At 34.5% G+C, this 17,155-nt stretch overlaps 1 protein-coding gene across 4 annotated transcripts in view; it reads left to right on the forward strand.

Moving 5' to 3' along the window:
- The window catches only part of pcsk5b (proprotein convertase subtilisin/kexin type 5b), a 144,814-nt gene that overhangs the window by 101,486 nt on the left and 26,173 nt on the right, over window positions 1-17,155 (forward strand). For 2 of the 4 annotated variants that reach the window (XM_006626990.3, XM_015367942.2), the window contains 2 exons: window positions 13,533-13,635; window positions 15,994-16,130. In XM_006626990.3, the coding sequence (XP_006627053.2) occupies window positions 13,533-13,635; window positions 15,994-16,130 (240 nt within the window). Of the gene's footprint in view, window positions 1-1,035; window positions 5,112-13,532; window positions 13,636-15,993; window positions 16,131-17,155 lie in introns of those variants that run through there. The other 2 variants (XM_015367947.2, XM_015367953.2) reach the window with 2 other exon arrangements.

Below are 17,155 nucleotides of genomic sequence, written 5' to 3' on the forward strand. Positions count from 1 at the left end.
TTCACTAATCATCATGAATGACTGCACCATGCAAAATTATGGTATGCTTGATATTTTGCCTATGGCCTTAAATGCACTTTTAACATCTATATATTCTGATAGATTGGCCAGTGAACAAATTTTCTAGAACCCTATTGTTATTGTTTAGATTATTATTTTTTATTCCAATTCAATTGTAAATGCTTATGAAATCCAAAATCCTAGCCAAAATGCACAAGGTATTTATTTATATTTCTAAAACTGAAAATATCTTGTTGAAGACATTTACCTCATTATGAACAATTAACTTCAGCTTTATCTATGTTAATGTAATGTGATTTTTCTTAAAAACTGCACATTCCGTTTATATTTAAGATGATAAACCCAGTACATGGTGAGTTTTCATTAGATGTAGCAGATCTTTGACAAAAAAGTCACCACCACGTACTGCATTTATGATTTGCTACTGACAAGCTGAGGTTTTTATAAAGCTCTGCAAATCGGAAATAAAGGTACGAAAACTGTTCAGAACTTAAGGGTCTTAAGATGAGAGAAAAAAAGTGTGATATTAAGAAACCATTGTTTTGGAAATAATTGTGATGAAAATACTGTCTTCTCAAACAAAATGATTTACTCAAATTGTTGTTCACCAGTTTTCATTTTCATATCTATTATTCTTACTTTCTTGTAGCAGTTCATAGAAACATGAGGAAGTAAATGCATGTTTGCACATTTTCCATTCCTGTTAATTTTGTTTTGGTACTTGCTCATATTCATGCAACAATCCACTTATTGAAAAGTGTGACCTGATCAGAAATGCATTGTGTTTCTAATTGTTGTTTTTTCACATGTTTTTCCCTTCCAATAATGGATTCCAATCACTTCCTGCTGGACCACAATATTCCTTCCTGTTGCCAACCATTATTGTGATGGATCAAAACCTTTTGCTGTCGCCTGCCCTGGTTTCCTCCAACTTCTCTGCCTGTCTGACAAATCAAATCCCACTGCACCTCCCTTCTCCGATTCCCCTGTCTCTCTTGCCTGATCTCTGGAAAGCAAATGAAGAATCATGGGCGGAAGGAAGCTTCTGTGTCCTAGTGAAAAAGAATAATCTCTGCCAGAGAAAGGTCCTTCAGCAGTTGTGTTGTAGAACATGTTCACTAAAAGGGTGAATGGACTTCCATAGCGTTTCAGTACTTCTGTATGCATTTTTAGTGATAATTTATATTAAATCCGCCTCCCTGCTTTTTATAAGGGAATGGACGAACTGTGTCAGAACTCAAATGACAGAACAACTACAACACACCTACCTTCCTTCACTCGGACGTGTTTTCAGGGTTAGTGTCCAGAATTATAACAATGAACATGTTGGTATTTTGTGACCAAAGCATTGATGCCAAATTTCTTTTTACATTCAAAGTACAATTCATAGTTCATTTGGGTCCATTCCTCAAAGGAAGAACAGTCTCTTGTTTGTGTTTGCTACTACATTTATCATAAGTATGACTGAAAGATATCCACAACTTTTGGTACATAAATATGAAAGCATGCTTATGAATATGAAAGATGGTCAAATGGATTTACGCTTGCAGTAAGTGTATATTGAATGGAGGCCAGTTCAAGGTGAGCATTTCTTTAATTTGCCATCATTTCCACAATAAAATATTTAACAGTTTCTGTTACTTTCCAAGCAATGCAGTTGAAGTATGAATGTTCGATGTAAAGATTGGTTTCCATTTGAAATCCTTGCATGTAAATTAGAAACCATTGTTTCTGCTAAAGGAGTAATTATTTTTGTGATTTAATGTAATATAACATATTTACATTAAATATCCTTCTTAACTTGAAATGCAGAAACTCAGACTGATCAAAGGCTAAGGCACTGTCAAACACAGCTTGTATTCTATGCATTATGACAACCTGGCTATTATTCCTTGAAAGATGTTCACACAAACATTAATTAAGTAGTAAATGTTCTTAAAAACCCTCCTCATTGCAAAGAGCACAAATGTTTCTCCATCATTTTTAAGAATGGAATTCTGATGCTGTCTTTATGAATTGTTTCTTGCATGTTTACCAATCAGAGTACTTTGAGCTATACTGTCCCTCTGATAAGCTCTGTTTTAATACTTTCTTATGTGTGCCATATATACCATTTGGTATGACATGGAAAAATTGTATACTGTACAGATTTTATTATCAAAATGTAAATGTTCATTATTTGAACTGGCCAATTATTGTGAAGTGTCTAATAATGTTGATTAATGCACCCCACTTACCTCAAGACGTCTGTCCCCCGTACTGCATAGTGGTTTTATACAAAAACCACTTTAATTAATGTGAATAATACTTTTTTTTCTCAAGTCAAAACTTTGTTGCATTAATAGATATCTAATAAGATGATCATAGCATAGTTATGTCAACTTACCTAGACTAGTGTTTGCTTTTACAAAAGTTAATTGATTCTTACATCTCTCCTCCGTAACACCCATACACGTATTTTTACCCATTTTGGGTGTTTTTTTCCCTACAGTTATACTTCAGATATCTGTATTATGGCCCAATGCAAAGACATGTTGTCATTGAGCAGGTATTACTGTTTGCATAGACATGTGAAAAAGGGACAGGCTGAGGGGTTAATGCACATTTACAATAATAAATGGAAGTGATAGTTTCATTCCTGTCACATGAAAACCAATGCATTGTGCAATTCTTCACAATAAGATGGCCATTGCACCAGGTGAAACTTCTGTGAAAGGCATCTTCCAGACTGGTTAGGTATCTCTGTCTTTGTTCCATAAGTGAAAGTCAGTTACTTAACTATCAAGACATTTGAGAGTTAAATAGAAGTTTTCTTTCCAAGTAATCGGCAAATCATTCACTTTCATTTAATCACATACATTGCTAATTCCTAAATGGTAAATGATTGTTCAAGAAATTCTGTCCAAGCCATGATTATTTTTACAATACACTACTCATTATCCTATTCGAACAAATCATGAAATAACTAGGTTTATTTCAGGCTTTCTGGATACCTTTAAAAGCACACACGTTTGATAAAAGACAGATATATTTTAATTATTTTGCTACAGTTTGCAAAAGCAATAAATATGTCTAGGTGTGTCCACACTCAAATGTACCATTCTTGGGAAAGAGAAGAAAGTATAATAATGTGAAGTGCCCATTTGGCACAATTACCTGTCAGAACAATTTTGGATCCCTCTGACTGACATTCAGTGTAAAAAAAGGTTAACTGAACTTTTCCTAAATGACACTTGCCCCCTGTTTATGCAAAAAGAGATATTGGAAAGTTTCATCATAACCTGTATACTGGTGAGAGGAGTAATGTTTGTATGTGTACCGTATCATCTAGAGCTATGTTATTAATGGCATGGTTGTTAAAACCTGTATGGTTAATAAGCAAAATTGGTGATTTACCTAAATTCCCTTACAATGAGGTGCCTGGTGTTTTATTCATATTATACTCTGATCTCACTTAAAGGGAAGAAGAAGTAAAACAAAATCCAGGTTAACTGGAATGTGGAGTCTGGCAACTGAGGGAATAATTTACATTATCAAAACTTTCTCGCACATGAATTGTCTACCTTGGAACAAGACAAAAACAATTCTGATGCCAAAACCACCTGAATATGTCACTGTTTACAGTATGAAAGCTACTTTTCAGAACTGCACAATCAGACATATATTAATGGCTGGCAGGGGTCTAATGAAAACTTTTGAATATTCCTGCTTAAAATGACATTTTATATTAAGTGTAATGGGTGCAAAATTTACATATGATTCTAAGAATCCAAGATTCTGGTGTCTTTCTCCATGGATGATCATGGATAATAATGGAAAACAGTTGTTGCTCAACTCAGAAAACAAAACAGTGAGATGTGCAATGTTAATCAACACCTTTAAGAAATTACAGTATCGTCTGGAATATCACACATATTGTCAAACACATTTAATTGATTGCTTAAAGTTTGGTGAGGTTCTGTGACAGTAGGATAAAGTTTGGCAGTGATTTTCTTGGTCTTTGTATTGTGTTCTAAATTGAATAATAAACTACAGATAAGCTTGTCCACAGGGGATACACCTCTACCATTGGGCATTAGCAAATATTGACAGGTGCTAATCAGTTTCTTTTAGTGAAATAAACTGGACTGTTGCTTAGTCATTACCTCATGCACTTACCACTTGGACCTTTCATTATTTTTTTAAAGAACACGTATTTTGTAGGTATGGTACAGTACATGGCTGCTTTGCAGGTATTCACCTGTGTAATTTCAGATGTTTTCCGGACAAGACAACATTATTTTATGCTTTGTTATCTAGTTTCATTCTCAAAGCCTCTACACCCTTATAGTAATGACAGTATTTGTGATGTCCACTGTTTTGTCAGTGATTGGGCTTGCACTTTCTGTTTATGAAAATGTTTTCAGAAAATGGCTTTGTGCATATTCTGTTTGGGCGAGGAATGATTCTAGAGAACACTACACAAAAGAGTATTTTTAAAGTATTAGATGCCATGCTCTTATTTATAAAGAAAGGGGATTTTTTTTAAGAAAAAGGATATTGGAAGTGTTCTTTTATAACTCTTTTATTAGAACATGTTTTATCTGAGTTCCAGAGATGTACTGTTTTATTATATTGCTGCCTCATATTTTATACAATTTTCTTTAATATTATGTATTCAGAATTAAAATGTTATAGTTTGTAAAGATTCTGTGCAAATACATTCAAATAACTAATATTAAACAGAAAATGTATAAATATATAAAATCATAATTTACTTTAGAGAATAATATCATTATTTAGTATTTCATGTTTACTGAGAAATATTGTACATTTGTAAAATGCTCCTTACTTGTAAGATATTTGAGTCCAGTTGTAATTGATCATGGCCAAAAATCACTGTTGTTTCTTATTTTTTAAATTAAATGAATATTAATTTCATTTTATTGTAGTTTTCGTGAACTGATATTACAGTTCTGTGTAGAATATTAGTGTATACAAAGCTCCGTATGTCTAAATAGTAGTTTGATAGTACCCATTGTAAAATGAAAGTGGTATGAATACTTTTAATAATAAAGACCTAAAATAAAAGCTGTATTTCTAAAAAGGAACCTATTAATGTTATTATATTTCTTGAGTTTTTGCATGTGTAAACTTTCTTAAACTTTAATTTACTATTTTGACCAAACAGGAAGAGTCTGGTTGTAATGTGAAAAATAAATGTACTGTAATTACATTACAAATGTAATTATTAGTTTCTTCCTCCAGGCAGAGCAGTGAAGATGAAGTAATTACAATAAAGTGAAGAGTTGTGTATGGTAATGGTAAAATTTTGCAAATCCTTCTTTAGGAGTCAAATTCTGACAGTTTCTAATTTCCTAGATTACACTTTTTTGTCTGTATTTCATTGAGGGCATTTCACATAATTTCAGAACAAACATAAAGCGTTAGCTATATTAGTGTAAAATGTTTAGGCTATGTCAGTATGTTAGACACAATATCTATAGAAAGTCTACACACCCTTTCCAAAGTAATGCACCTGAGACTGATCACAGAGGCTACCAAGAATCCAAAGGCAAACTTTAAAGGACTTATGGGCCTGGCAAAAACCCAGTTAAGTACATTACCCACAGCACACCACCCCTATGTAAAGCATGGTGGAAGCAATAGGGGGACGTTTCTCTGCAGCAGGGACTGGGGCACTGGTCAGGATAGAAGGGGAAATGTGTGAAGCAAATACACATGGCTTCAATCCAATTAAAAATCTATGGAATGAATTGAAGGTTACACCCCATCAACTGTCCTTTCACAATTTGTGATTTAACAGTTCAGTAAGGAAGAATGGGCAAACATCACCCAACCTAGATGTGCTACATGAGCGCAGACCTATCTCAACAGAATTATGTCTGTAATTGCAAGCGTGTTTCCACAAGTGCTAACTCAGGAGTGTATTTGTTGTTGAGCATTTGTTTTTCACTTGGAGGTTGTGTATTACAATGTGTAAATTAAGGTAAAATAAATTCTGACATAGTGTCATTATTTCAGGCTGAAGTAGTTCAAGTAGGTAGCTGTGTCAGCATGCCTAAGCTTCAAAGGTAACAAGTAAAGGTTTATTCCATGCTAAAAAGAGAAGAAAAGAAACAAAATGTTTTCTTCACACCCAAAGGGCTCCACAGCTGAAACGTTGTTTCTTTTCTTCTCTTTTTAGCATGGAATAAACCTTTACTGATTATCAGGCTGTTAGGCCACATAATGTTACTTTGGAAAGGGTGTGTAGGTACTGCATGTTTTTATACAGTTTGCCACATGCCTGTTGTTGCTTTTGTGTTCTCTTTTCTCTTTATATTCTTTTAATATTTTAGACTACATTCAAATAAAAAACTAGTCCTTCTCTCCTCTGGTTACCTCACATTTTTTAAAACAGCATTTGAACTACCTCTGGGGATTCCTGTATTTATTTTCGTCGCTTTTTTTTCCTTACTGATTTAATCTCATCATGGTACTAAATGTTTTATTTATATGGCCCTTTGTTTGTATCCAGAAATGTTCCTTTAGTTCCTAAGATGATGTGCCAAGATTTAATTTAAAATGTCTGCTGTCTGCTACTACACAGATACATTGACCTCTTCTTATGTTCCCTTTCTCAAATGATAATCAGAGCTGTCTGACTGGTACTGTTATTTCTCTTGGATGGCTTTAAAGCATGAAGGTCATTCAGTTTGTTACCATCTATGGAATATAAAATTTACAGTATATAAGTGCCTTCTCCCTTTGTGGCATATTTCACATCGCTAATTTTGTACAATTTGCACATTACCTGTAAATTCCAAGGGTTTTTTACTGCATAGTTTACTGTCTTAGCCTTCACAACAGATCGCTGAGTTGCTACTGTTTTGTTGCTGGTGTACTTCTACTGTGTCTTTCTGCAAACCTTATGATGTTCAGTATCCTTTCTACAGCCTAAGTTCATTGAAAAGGGCACTTGGAAGTACATTTAGAAACAAGAACACTTATTTACGTTTTGCTTATTTACCCAGCAATGTGTAAGAGTATGGAGCAAGGTTACCAGCCATTTTATCAAAGCCCATAGCCTGACATATTTCAAGAAAGAAATAGATGAGATCCTTGAATCAATTAGCAATGAACTAGTGTAGGAAATGAGCCAGATGGGCAAAATGGCCACAACGCATACTCTATGTAACTTTTTTATGTTCTTTTACTACTCTACTCTAAAACCATTTAAATGCCATTGTTTATCTTGGGGCAACTTTGCAGACATATCCACAAAAAGGGTCTCAAAGGACCCACTGCTTTAAATGAGGGATAGCTTTTGAACAAAAAAAAAATCAGTGATAAAAGTCATCAGGAAATTTGCCACATAAAGACAGAGAAAATGTGAGATATTCATGATAAATTACATTAAACTACTTCCTATTATAATTCAATAAGAATTATGTATGAACCCATATACTGTGTGTTTCTCAGTAACCTTTTGAAGGTTACTTATTTACCATACAGTGGAAAAACATCAATAATAAATTTTACAGAACAATAATTGTATCTGTTGTTCATGCATAGTATTCCATCACTTTGCTTTTACTATTTCTTCATGTGCAAGAACATAACATTGTAATTTTTTTACTGAACTGTGTTCACCTGACCTAATTACGAGAAGGCTTTTTGTCTCATAATGCCCTTTCACAATTAGGTCCGGTGAACAAAGTACAATTATCTCTGTGTAAATAATCTTTTAAAGACCTTTTGTGCCAGACATTTTCTTCATTACATTTTTTCATGAATAATTGTGTTTCATATTTGAACTGAATGTCTTGAAAGCAAGACAGCAGTTATTTAATCTTTTTTTGCAAGTTAATTTACAATGCTAATGTTTAAATCTGCCCCAAATTAAATACTTTTATTTTAGAGTTTGTTATAAAACAATATGTAAAAACATATTCTCAAAACAAAATCTCAAAGGTTAACTTAAACGATTTCTGAGCAGTTGCCATGACAAAACTCCTTGTCAGTCAGTATGAAAGGGTGGGTGAACAAATTATTTTTTTAAACTACTTTGGCATTTGATTGAAAAGTTATTTCTTTAATATTTTTCTCTCTCAATCTCAGTGAACTGCAATACAGAACTTCAGATTCATAACAAATGAAGTCTTAGGTGGTCCTAGCAAACAAATCTTTGTTTTTCTGTTCTGATCTGACTACTGCAGTGCCCCACCGTATGGCTGTCTGTTGTCTGCAAAACAGATGCTATATTGTTTAGGTTTTCCTTTAACAAAAATGCCTGTTTGAGTTTATTCTGTTCTGGCACCATTTTCACATCTCCAGTATAAAGGCCAATTATTGTACTATAAGAGAAACAATGCTGTGATTCTGTGGGCCTGCATAGTTCAGTGAGCTGCATGGAAACATCATAAAGGATGTTCACAGTAACCGACTGCATTTTTGTTTTGTTTTTATTCCAGCTCACTAAGTGCATTTTAATTATAAATGTCTAAAACATGTTTGAAGGAAGCAATTAAATTATGATATCATAATGCCGTGTTATGTTACTTTTTAATCTTAATTTTATAACAAAATATTCCTTTAAACATTTGTCTTGAGAGTTCACTAATATTTTCATAATGGTAAACCAACCTTGGCTTAGCAGTCCCTGTATTGTTGCATATTCAGCTCCTGAGAAGATGCATGCACAAATAATCTTGGCACTATAGCACAACCGAATGAGACCTACAGTACTTAGAGTACTATTACAAGAAAAAATCCACCTTTTGTTCAGAAGGTTTGATGATCCTCTGCAAAAACGTTGTTGTGAATGTAAAAAGCTGTGGACAATTTCACATGCCACTGTAACACAAAAAAATGCAGGTTGATAACTACCAATTTTATATACCCATAGCCTTGTCTACACTGGATCCAGTGATGACTCATATTAAATAACTTTAGAGTCGTGAAAGGACAGTCCAATGTTTATACTGTAAATGTCTCTGAGTAAAAATAGGAATGACATTTTTCAGGAAACCATGCAAGGACATTTTTAAATTTGATTTCACAAAAAACTTAGCTATCATACATAGGGAAGTCACAACTCAAAATTAGCCAGTCATTTCTCTTATCTACCTCCAGATACTAAATAAAACATTTTTTTCGGTTACTTCCGTTACCAAGATTTCTATTTCTATTTGCCAAATCATTAGTCATTAATCATTTACTCCTAGAAACATTACACAATTTATATATATTCCTTAGAACTCTGACCAGATTATGACTCACAATTCATTATTTTTGGGGTTGTTTCTAATAAATATTACTTACATAAAATTATATGATGTTCTCTTTTGTCATTCCCTGATTTCCTCAGAACTTAAAATAAATGTTGAAAGTAAAAATTTTAATGGCTTGATATTTCAATATTCAATATATACTGAAGAAAATTGTTAAAGTTTGGCTTTGTTATATAGTTGTTAATGTTCTGTATTAATGAATGTTCAAAACACAAAACTAATGAGAATCAGTATCTGGATATTTGGTGTAATCTATAAGGTCTCCCATTCAATTAATTCTATATTACAGCAGAAATTAAATGCAAACGTTTAAATCTGAACAATATAAATATAGATAAATGTTATAGAGAAAGAAATATAGAGAGAGCTTCAAAAGAAAGCATTAGTTTTACTTCCACATTTTCAGAAAAATAAAGTATATGGATTCTGGATATTGATTACATATTTTTAGCTTAATATCAGAATTACTGTATTGCAAGGTGCTTTACAATAACACATTTAAACAAAAGAAACAGGTCAATTATAATTTATTTTAGAATATACATCATCAAGCAATTAATAAAAATATAACAGTAGCTGTAAGACTCACTGACTTGTAAGATATTGACTAAGTGATCGTTCCAGTTTTGGAACAGAAGAATAGAGAGCAAAGTCAGCTGGGATTGAAGCCTTGTCCTGGAAAATTAAGTAAATCCATAGTCTAAAAAGCACTATATCATTTGGATCTGTATAGGGAATTACAGCTCACTGATGTAGTCAGGGGTCTATTCTATTCAATGTATTTCAAGCTTTTAAAAGTGAGCAAGTGCAAGGAGACACTAACAAGTGATATATACTTATGCATTCAATTTGAAATCTGATCAGCTGAGTTCTAAACATGGACCGTAAAAAAAAATGTTTAGATAAATCAGAAAATACTGCAATAATTCACTCTGGAAAAGACACAATGATGTTTTAGATTTTTTTTTTGCATCACTTTGGAAGATAGGTTTATTAATATGTGCAATGTTACAAAGATAAAATAGACACCTTTACAAGGTGAAACAAACATGATCATGATTGACCATGATTCACTTTGTTTCATAAGTACATTAAAATGAGAATTGTTTGAGTACAGGTTAGGAGTTGATTTGTCCTGATAAGACTGCAGGTTATCAAGGAAGAAAAACACAGAAACACAATATGTCCTGCTGAAGAAGAGATCAATGCCTTTCAAAACATTCAGATGTTCAGGGCTGGAATAAAAAATCAGTGAGCAATTCTAACCTGTATTTGATGGCAATCTGACTGCATGGCTCAACATTTGATCAAGCCCTGTATTTTCACCTGGAATCCTTTTTGTGGGCTCACTGTGATGAGACAACATTCCAGCGGGACTATAAACGTCCTCATACTGCTATTGTAAAAATACTTTCTTTGTGAAGATGAGAATGTGACAGTTATGTCATGAATCCCCTAGTTGCCAGACTTGTGCTAGTATGGTATGTGGCACTTAGTAGAGTAATAGGACAGAATCCCAGAAGACAGCATCCTCAACCTGGTGCAAAGCATGCATTGCAGTTATACAGCTTGTTTTGTTTCTAATTCACTGGAGACGGACTGTGATTCAAATGTTAATCAGTATAAAGAATTCACCTTGCTGTTCAATAAAATATCAGTGCACCTCCTTTAAAAAAGATCGCCATTTCCCTGATAATACCTATCGGAATGTATTGCGGTTATATGTGATCAGGCTGTCCCTCCAAATAGAGCAGCTGGACAGGAATAACTGATGAGGAATAATACTGTGACACCAGTGACTACTTATAATGATTTTCAGTGGCTGGGGAGAAAGGTTCCACTGGTCACTTCGGAAAGCTGGCTTGTGCAGGAGAGTGGCAAACCTATATAAATACTTCATCTAGCTTTCAACAAAGTATTTAAGTGACACTGCAAACATGGCAATAGGTTGTGTGATCAGACAAAGCCAAACTAACTTTTTGGTAAAATTGCAAACTGTTTCATCTGGCACAAAAACTAACACAGTGCATCACCCAGTCAACACAATCCTTACAGTTCAGCATGGTGGTGAAAGCACTGTGCCTTGGTGATTCTTCTCCTCAGCTGGAACTAGAAAACTTGTCAAGATTGAAGGGAAAAATCAATGAAGCAAAGTACAGGCAAATATTAGAGGAAAACCTATTTCATCTGCCAAAGTCTTAAAATGGGTGAAAATTCACTTTTCAGCAGAGTGATGGTCCAAAGCACTAGAAGCTGTACTGTGAAAAATTGCACCAAGCCAGTGTGCAAAGTTGGTAGAGGGTTATTGAGCTCACGGGTCTGAGTAGTTATGTAGTGAACATATTTTCGTTTTTGTTTTAAATATTTGCTGAGGTTAACTGTAATTTATCTTACACTTGGAAGTTTTAAGTTTGAGCATTTAGATTTTAAATACAATATCAAATTTAAAAAACATGTATGCATCATAATGGAAGTTTCCAAAATGGAACACCACAGGAAGGGTCTTGTAAGACCACTGCAAGTGAAGATTTAAAAATACACAAGTTTTTTTATCTTTGGAATACATTAGAGAGATGTTATTTTCTTTGTACTCTGAGGGAGGTCTTGTATGTTATAGTGCATATCATGCAGCTTAAAGGTAGTACACTGTACTTTTATTGTAAAAAAAAAATTCACACCAAAAGAGTGAAGAAGATGTTCATTGTATATGTCTTTTCTACAGTGGTTCCAAAAGGTACTCACTACATCTCAGTTACAATTCATAGAATAGCAACTTTCATTCATCAGTCATGCTTTAGGCATCCAAGATTTATGCAATTCTTCAAATGTCTTTAGCTCATTTTTGAATAATATGTTTTTTTGATGCATTGACATTATGTACTGAATTCCTGTCATATAAAACAAAATTTCAATATGTCAGCACCTCTAAAGAAATACACTAGTCCAACTGCAATAGGGTCTCCTCTTGTTGTAGTTACATCAGGGTTGGACAGGCACAGGATTAGAAGGTGATGCAGTTTATGTTTGTGTACTAGCAGGAAGATACTCACAAGTTATGGAATTATGCAATTTCTAACTGTAATGGTTTATTAAAAAATCTACAATTCACTTATAGGTAATTTCAACATGCAGTGAGTTGTTGAAGTAAATTCCATAGCAGTAATTAATGCAGTTTAGCAAAATATTGGAGCAACATGTTTGAAAAGTACAGTACAGTTAAGGAACAAGTAATAGGTTTATTCCATGTTGAAAAAAAAGAAGAAAAAGAACACAACGTTTCGGCCATGGAGCCTTCTTCAGGTGTCTGAAGAAGGCTCCACGGCCAAAACGTTGTGTTCTCTTTCTTCTTTCTTTTCAGCATGGAATAAACCTATTACTTGTTCCTTTGCAGCCTACGGATGCTGACGCAGCTACCCACCTGAACTAGTACAATTAAGTACAGTTATAAAACTACTCACACTCTATGTCTGAGAATTGAAAATAATATGTTTATTTGATTGGCTTAGAACAGGGAATCATGGGACAGACTTATGAAACATTTGTTTTCTCCTTTGGACGGGATGTTTTACATATTCCAGACTTTTCATTGTTATAGAGAAATACAAATAGATGCTAATAGTGATTTGATAAATTTGACAATTGCATGTCAATGAACTGCCTTTCCTTGAAAATCACTGCTATTGAGTTTGAAGTGGAACCAGAGCATGACATTTTCCTGCAAAGGTCTGTCTTGCGTTATACTGAATCTATTGATTCTGACATGAAGGGCAGATTTCCATTTTCCAGGATGAACGTTTGCTTGCCATATTTCTGAAGTTGGAAAACAATGAAAGTTTTTTGCCTGGTCTCGTGAGTCAGGCATTCATTCCTCAATTACCACGTTTAACACTTGGCTAGGGATTAGAGTGGAATAAATAGTTTCTTCAAGTCTTTCTTTTTGACCATTCCTATGCAGTAAAATAGAAAAGCAATTGTTGTATCAAACTGATCTCCCAAGCAAAGCCGTTCTTTTAATTCCTTACTTTTTGTATTTTTTGTTTTGTCTATTTTATCTTGCTTTTTCAAAATGTATGAACAATGCGGGTTGAAGGTAAACATTCTGTGAATTATTCCTAACATAATTTAGCAATAATCTGAGAAAACTAATGTTGTGGACTGTTAGTACATATTAACATGTTACAGGTAAGGTATTTAATGCAGAAGAGAGATATATGTTTTCATTTTTCTGTTTGCCAGGTCAGTACCTAGATGACCAAGGAAAATGTCATTTGTGTGACGCCACTTGTTACAAATGTACAGGGCCAGATAAAGACAACTGCATTAGTTGTACTAAAACAAGGTAGGTTCCTTGACAGTAGGGACAACTTCAGCCTTAACATTTACTAGCCAAGTAACCTTTCGGGTAGTCATTTTATGTCTAAATTTCAGTGGAGCTATAATGATTTACCCACTTCACAAAGCTTTGAATTCATAGTCCTGCATCCCTGAAGAGGAATGCAGTCATTACCGTTGCGGAAATGTCACATCACTGATCTTTTTTCATCCAGTATGTAAGATCAATCCAATGGCACACTGCCACATCACTTTAATTGTATCAGATTCATGATACAAATAGAGATGTGACTGAATGTGAGCACAGTTACAGAAATGAAAAAAGCCACCTTCAAAACATTTCAAACATGAGGTTAAAATGCAAGTCTTGAAAGATAACACCAAGATCCATTTGCTGAGTAGTACTCTGAAAGATTTCAACACCATCAATGGTAAAACTATAGTTCAAAAGAGTAGTTGTGTTAACCCCAATCAAATTTCATTCGTGAACAATGTGACCAACCTGAAGTTCCCGCTTAATTCAATTGGCAGAGTGACTTCTTATTTCTCCTTCTTATCTGCTATACAGTGAGGCTGAGAACATACAGTGCATGCAACACTTAACCCAAATGGGTGCTGCACAATGGTGGATGAAGCTGGTCCCCTCCAATATGTAAAATACAGTGAGATCCTTTACAATAAAAAGAGCTACATAAATACAAGTATGCTGAAAAGAGAAGAAAAAAAACACAATGTTTTGGCTGAAAAATTGTGTTTTCTTTCTTCTCTTTTCTCTTTTCAGCATACTTGTATTTACAGTATGTAGCTCTCTTTATTGCAGCATGGAATAAACCTATTGTTCCTTTGCAGCCTACGCATGCTGATGCAGTTACCCACCTAAATAATCTACAGTATTACTGTCAATGCAGACTCAATTTTTGCCGTGGATAAGGAAGCTCCATCAAGTGTCCTAACAGAAAATGAAGATCTTTAGAGAGAATAGAGGACTTTAGAGAGGGCCAGATTCTGAGCCATTGAGAGAGCATTCTGTGAATTCCATGAGGAGCTCATCAAAAGAAAGTGATAAGATGTTACCCCATCCTCAAGACTACACATCATCATCTCCTGGGAGCAGTCCCTCTACAGGTTGTAGTGAAAAACCATATGAGCTGTCAAACTGCTTCCAACAGTCTGCCCCAAAAAATGGACCAGATGTAACCAGTGAGTGGCAGTGGACTTGTGCTTAGCGCATAAGCTAGCTGAGTTAAGGGTTCTGGCCTCCACCGCTGGCTGAGAAGGACATCAGCCAAAAACACCTCAAGAAGCAGGCTCTGCGATATTCAGCGCTTCTTGGCCGGGCAAAATGTAGTCTTGCAGTGGGTTAGAATTGTAGGACTCTGTACCTTTGCAACAATAGCTGACTACTAAAAAAAATCGTCATCACCTTTATCATGTACAATAACAAGCCACTCCACATCAAATTTTCAAATGGCAGAATGTACGAATCTCATCCAAAACATCCTGAATATTATGGACAGTCAAATCTTTTAGGGTCACTGCAAGCACAGTGTAGTTTCAATTATTAAGAATGGAATAACAAAGGGCTTGAATAGCAGTACTAGAGATGAGGACTGCATCCCAATAATTTCTGATACTCCCAAGAATAAACCTGTCAAAAAATCATCAATGACAGTCAATGTCATCTGACAGCGAGGGCATAGGTTTCCGAGAAGCTGGGCTAAGGTTCTTGAGTCAAGAACATTCAAAACAACTACAAGCTAGTTAGTGCCTCTTTTGAGCATCTAACTTCAAGAAGTGGGGGTTCACTCAAACTCTTCACGAGAGTTTGCTAACGCTTCACATAAACAATTTACTACTTGCTACTCAGAGAGTAACTGATTCAAAATCAAGAGAGGGGAAAGAATCTAGCTCTTAGGCAATTCTTCATGGTGCAGAGATTCAAATCCAAATTATAAGCTGAAAGCAGAATCAATAAATGAAAGCCATGTTTATCCATGTCAATCCAATTAATTAAAAGTGAAAGCTAGGAAAAGCTCAATTTCTATATCAGCAGTAAGCCTAAAAGAGGCATAATCAGCTTCTAAACAAAGAAGGGAGGACCAGTGAAACATGACAGAATCACATATTAGCTATGAAGTGGTCAGTGACATGGTACTTCCCCATCAGTGAAGACTGCATTCCATTATTGAAATCAAACTAATGGAGTTAATTGTTTTTTGTCGTGATTTTGGGACTAAAGTCAAGCTTCAAAATGGGCAAATGTTGGAATCGGTTGGCATCCATGAGAGCTAAAGTTCTATAAATGAGAAATGTAAGCTTTTTGACTTTTGACTGAGATAACTCATGAGTTTGAATCTTTCCTCAGGTATTTTGATGGTGGACACTGTTTAATTTCCTGCCCAAAAGGGAAATATCCATTCAATGGCCAGTGCCACAAGTGTCACCACACCTGCAAAGAATGCAACGATGGAGAACCATACAACTGCACAAGCTGTGATACAGGTGAAGGCATGGATTTTGCATGCAATTAGCTCTGTTGCACAAGACTAAAAACAAAAATATTTAAGGATGTTAAGAACATAAGAACAGTTATGAACCAAAAGAGACTGTTCAGCACATGGAGCCCATTTGGTACTTAATTGATAGTTGTTATCAACTATTGGTATCCAAGGATTCAGACATTTCTTGAAAGAAACCAAAGTATTATAATAAACAATGATAATAAACTTTATTTTATATAGCGCCTTTAAAGGTGGTTTCTCAAACCACTTTACAGAATGACTGTTTCTTAGGTGAGAAATACAAGAGCATATGGACACTTACCACTAGATTCTTCAATAGCTTCTACCCATAAGCAGTGCGATTGATGAACACATTTGGCCATGCCCCTCAGACCACACCTACACCATCTACCTCTTTATGATTTCTTATTTATTGCACATCTGCAGTCACTGTTTACATGTCTGCATTGTTTACATTCAAACTGTTTAATGTTTACTTGTACATTGTCTACTGTTTGTTTGTATATTATATATATATGTTTGTCTTGATGCATTGTCTGCACTATGCATCAAGATACTGTACAAGATACAAGATACTGTGCATCAAGATACTGTACAAGATACAAGATACTGTTAAAAACACATATATACTATGTGTTTTTACACTTTTTTAACAATCAAGAGACTTTCTGTAAGAATTCCATTGTACCAGTATATGTACTGGTTTCATATGGCAATACAGTTCAAGTTCAAGGATATATCAAAGAAGCAATTTGCACTATACTAAAAATGACCCATATTGATAATAATGTAGACTTAGAACAATAATCATAGGACAATTATCTTTTGCACTGAAAATATCTGTCTTTAATTAGTTTAAAATATTGTTCAAAACAAATCAAGCCAGTTCCAGATCTGGCTCCTAAAGAGTGAATTCTCTCTGCAAAAGCATTAAAGATTCTGGCTTTCATTTCTTTGCCCTTTAGAAACATTTATGTCTGGACTGTTGCAAATGATCTTTTTGCT

The sequence above is a fragment of the Lepisosteus oculatus genome, chromosome 3, assembly GCF_040954835.1.
Source record: "Lepisosteus oculatus isolate fLepOcu1 chromosome 3, fLepOcu1.hap2, whole genome shotgun sequence".
Classification (NCBI taxonomy): Eukaryota; Metazoa; Chordata; class Actinopteri; order Semionotiformes; family Lepisosteidae; genus Lepisosteus; species Lepisosteus oculatus.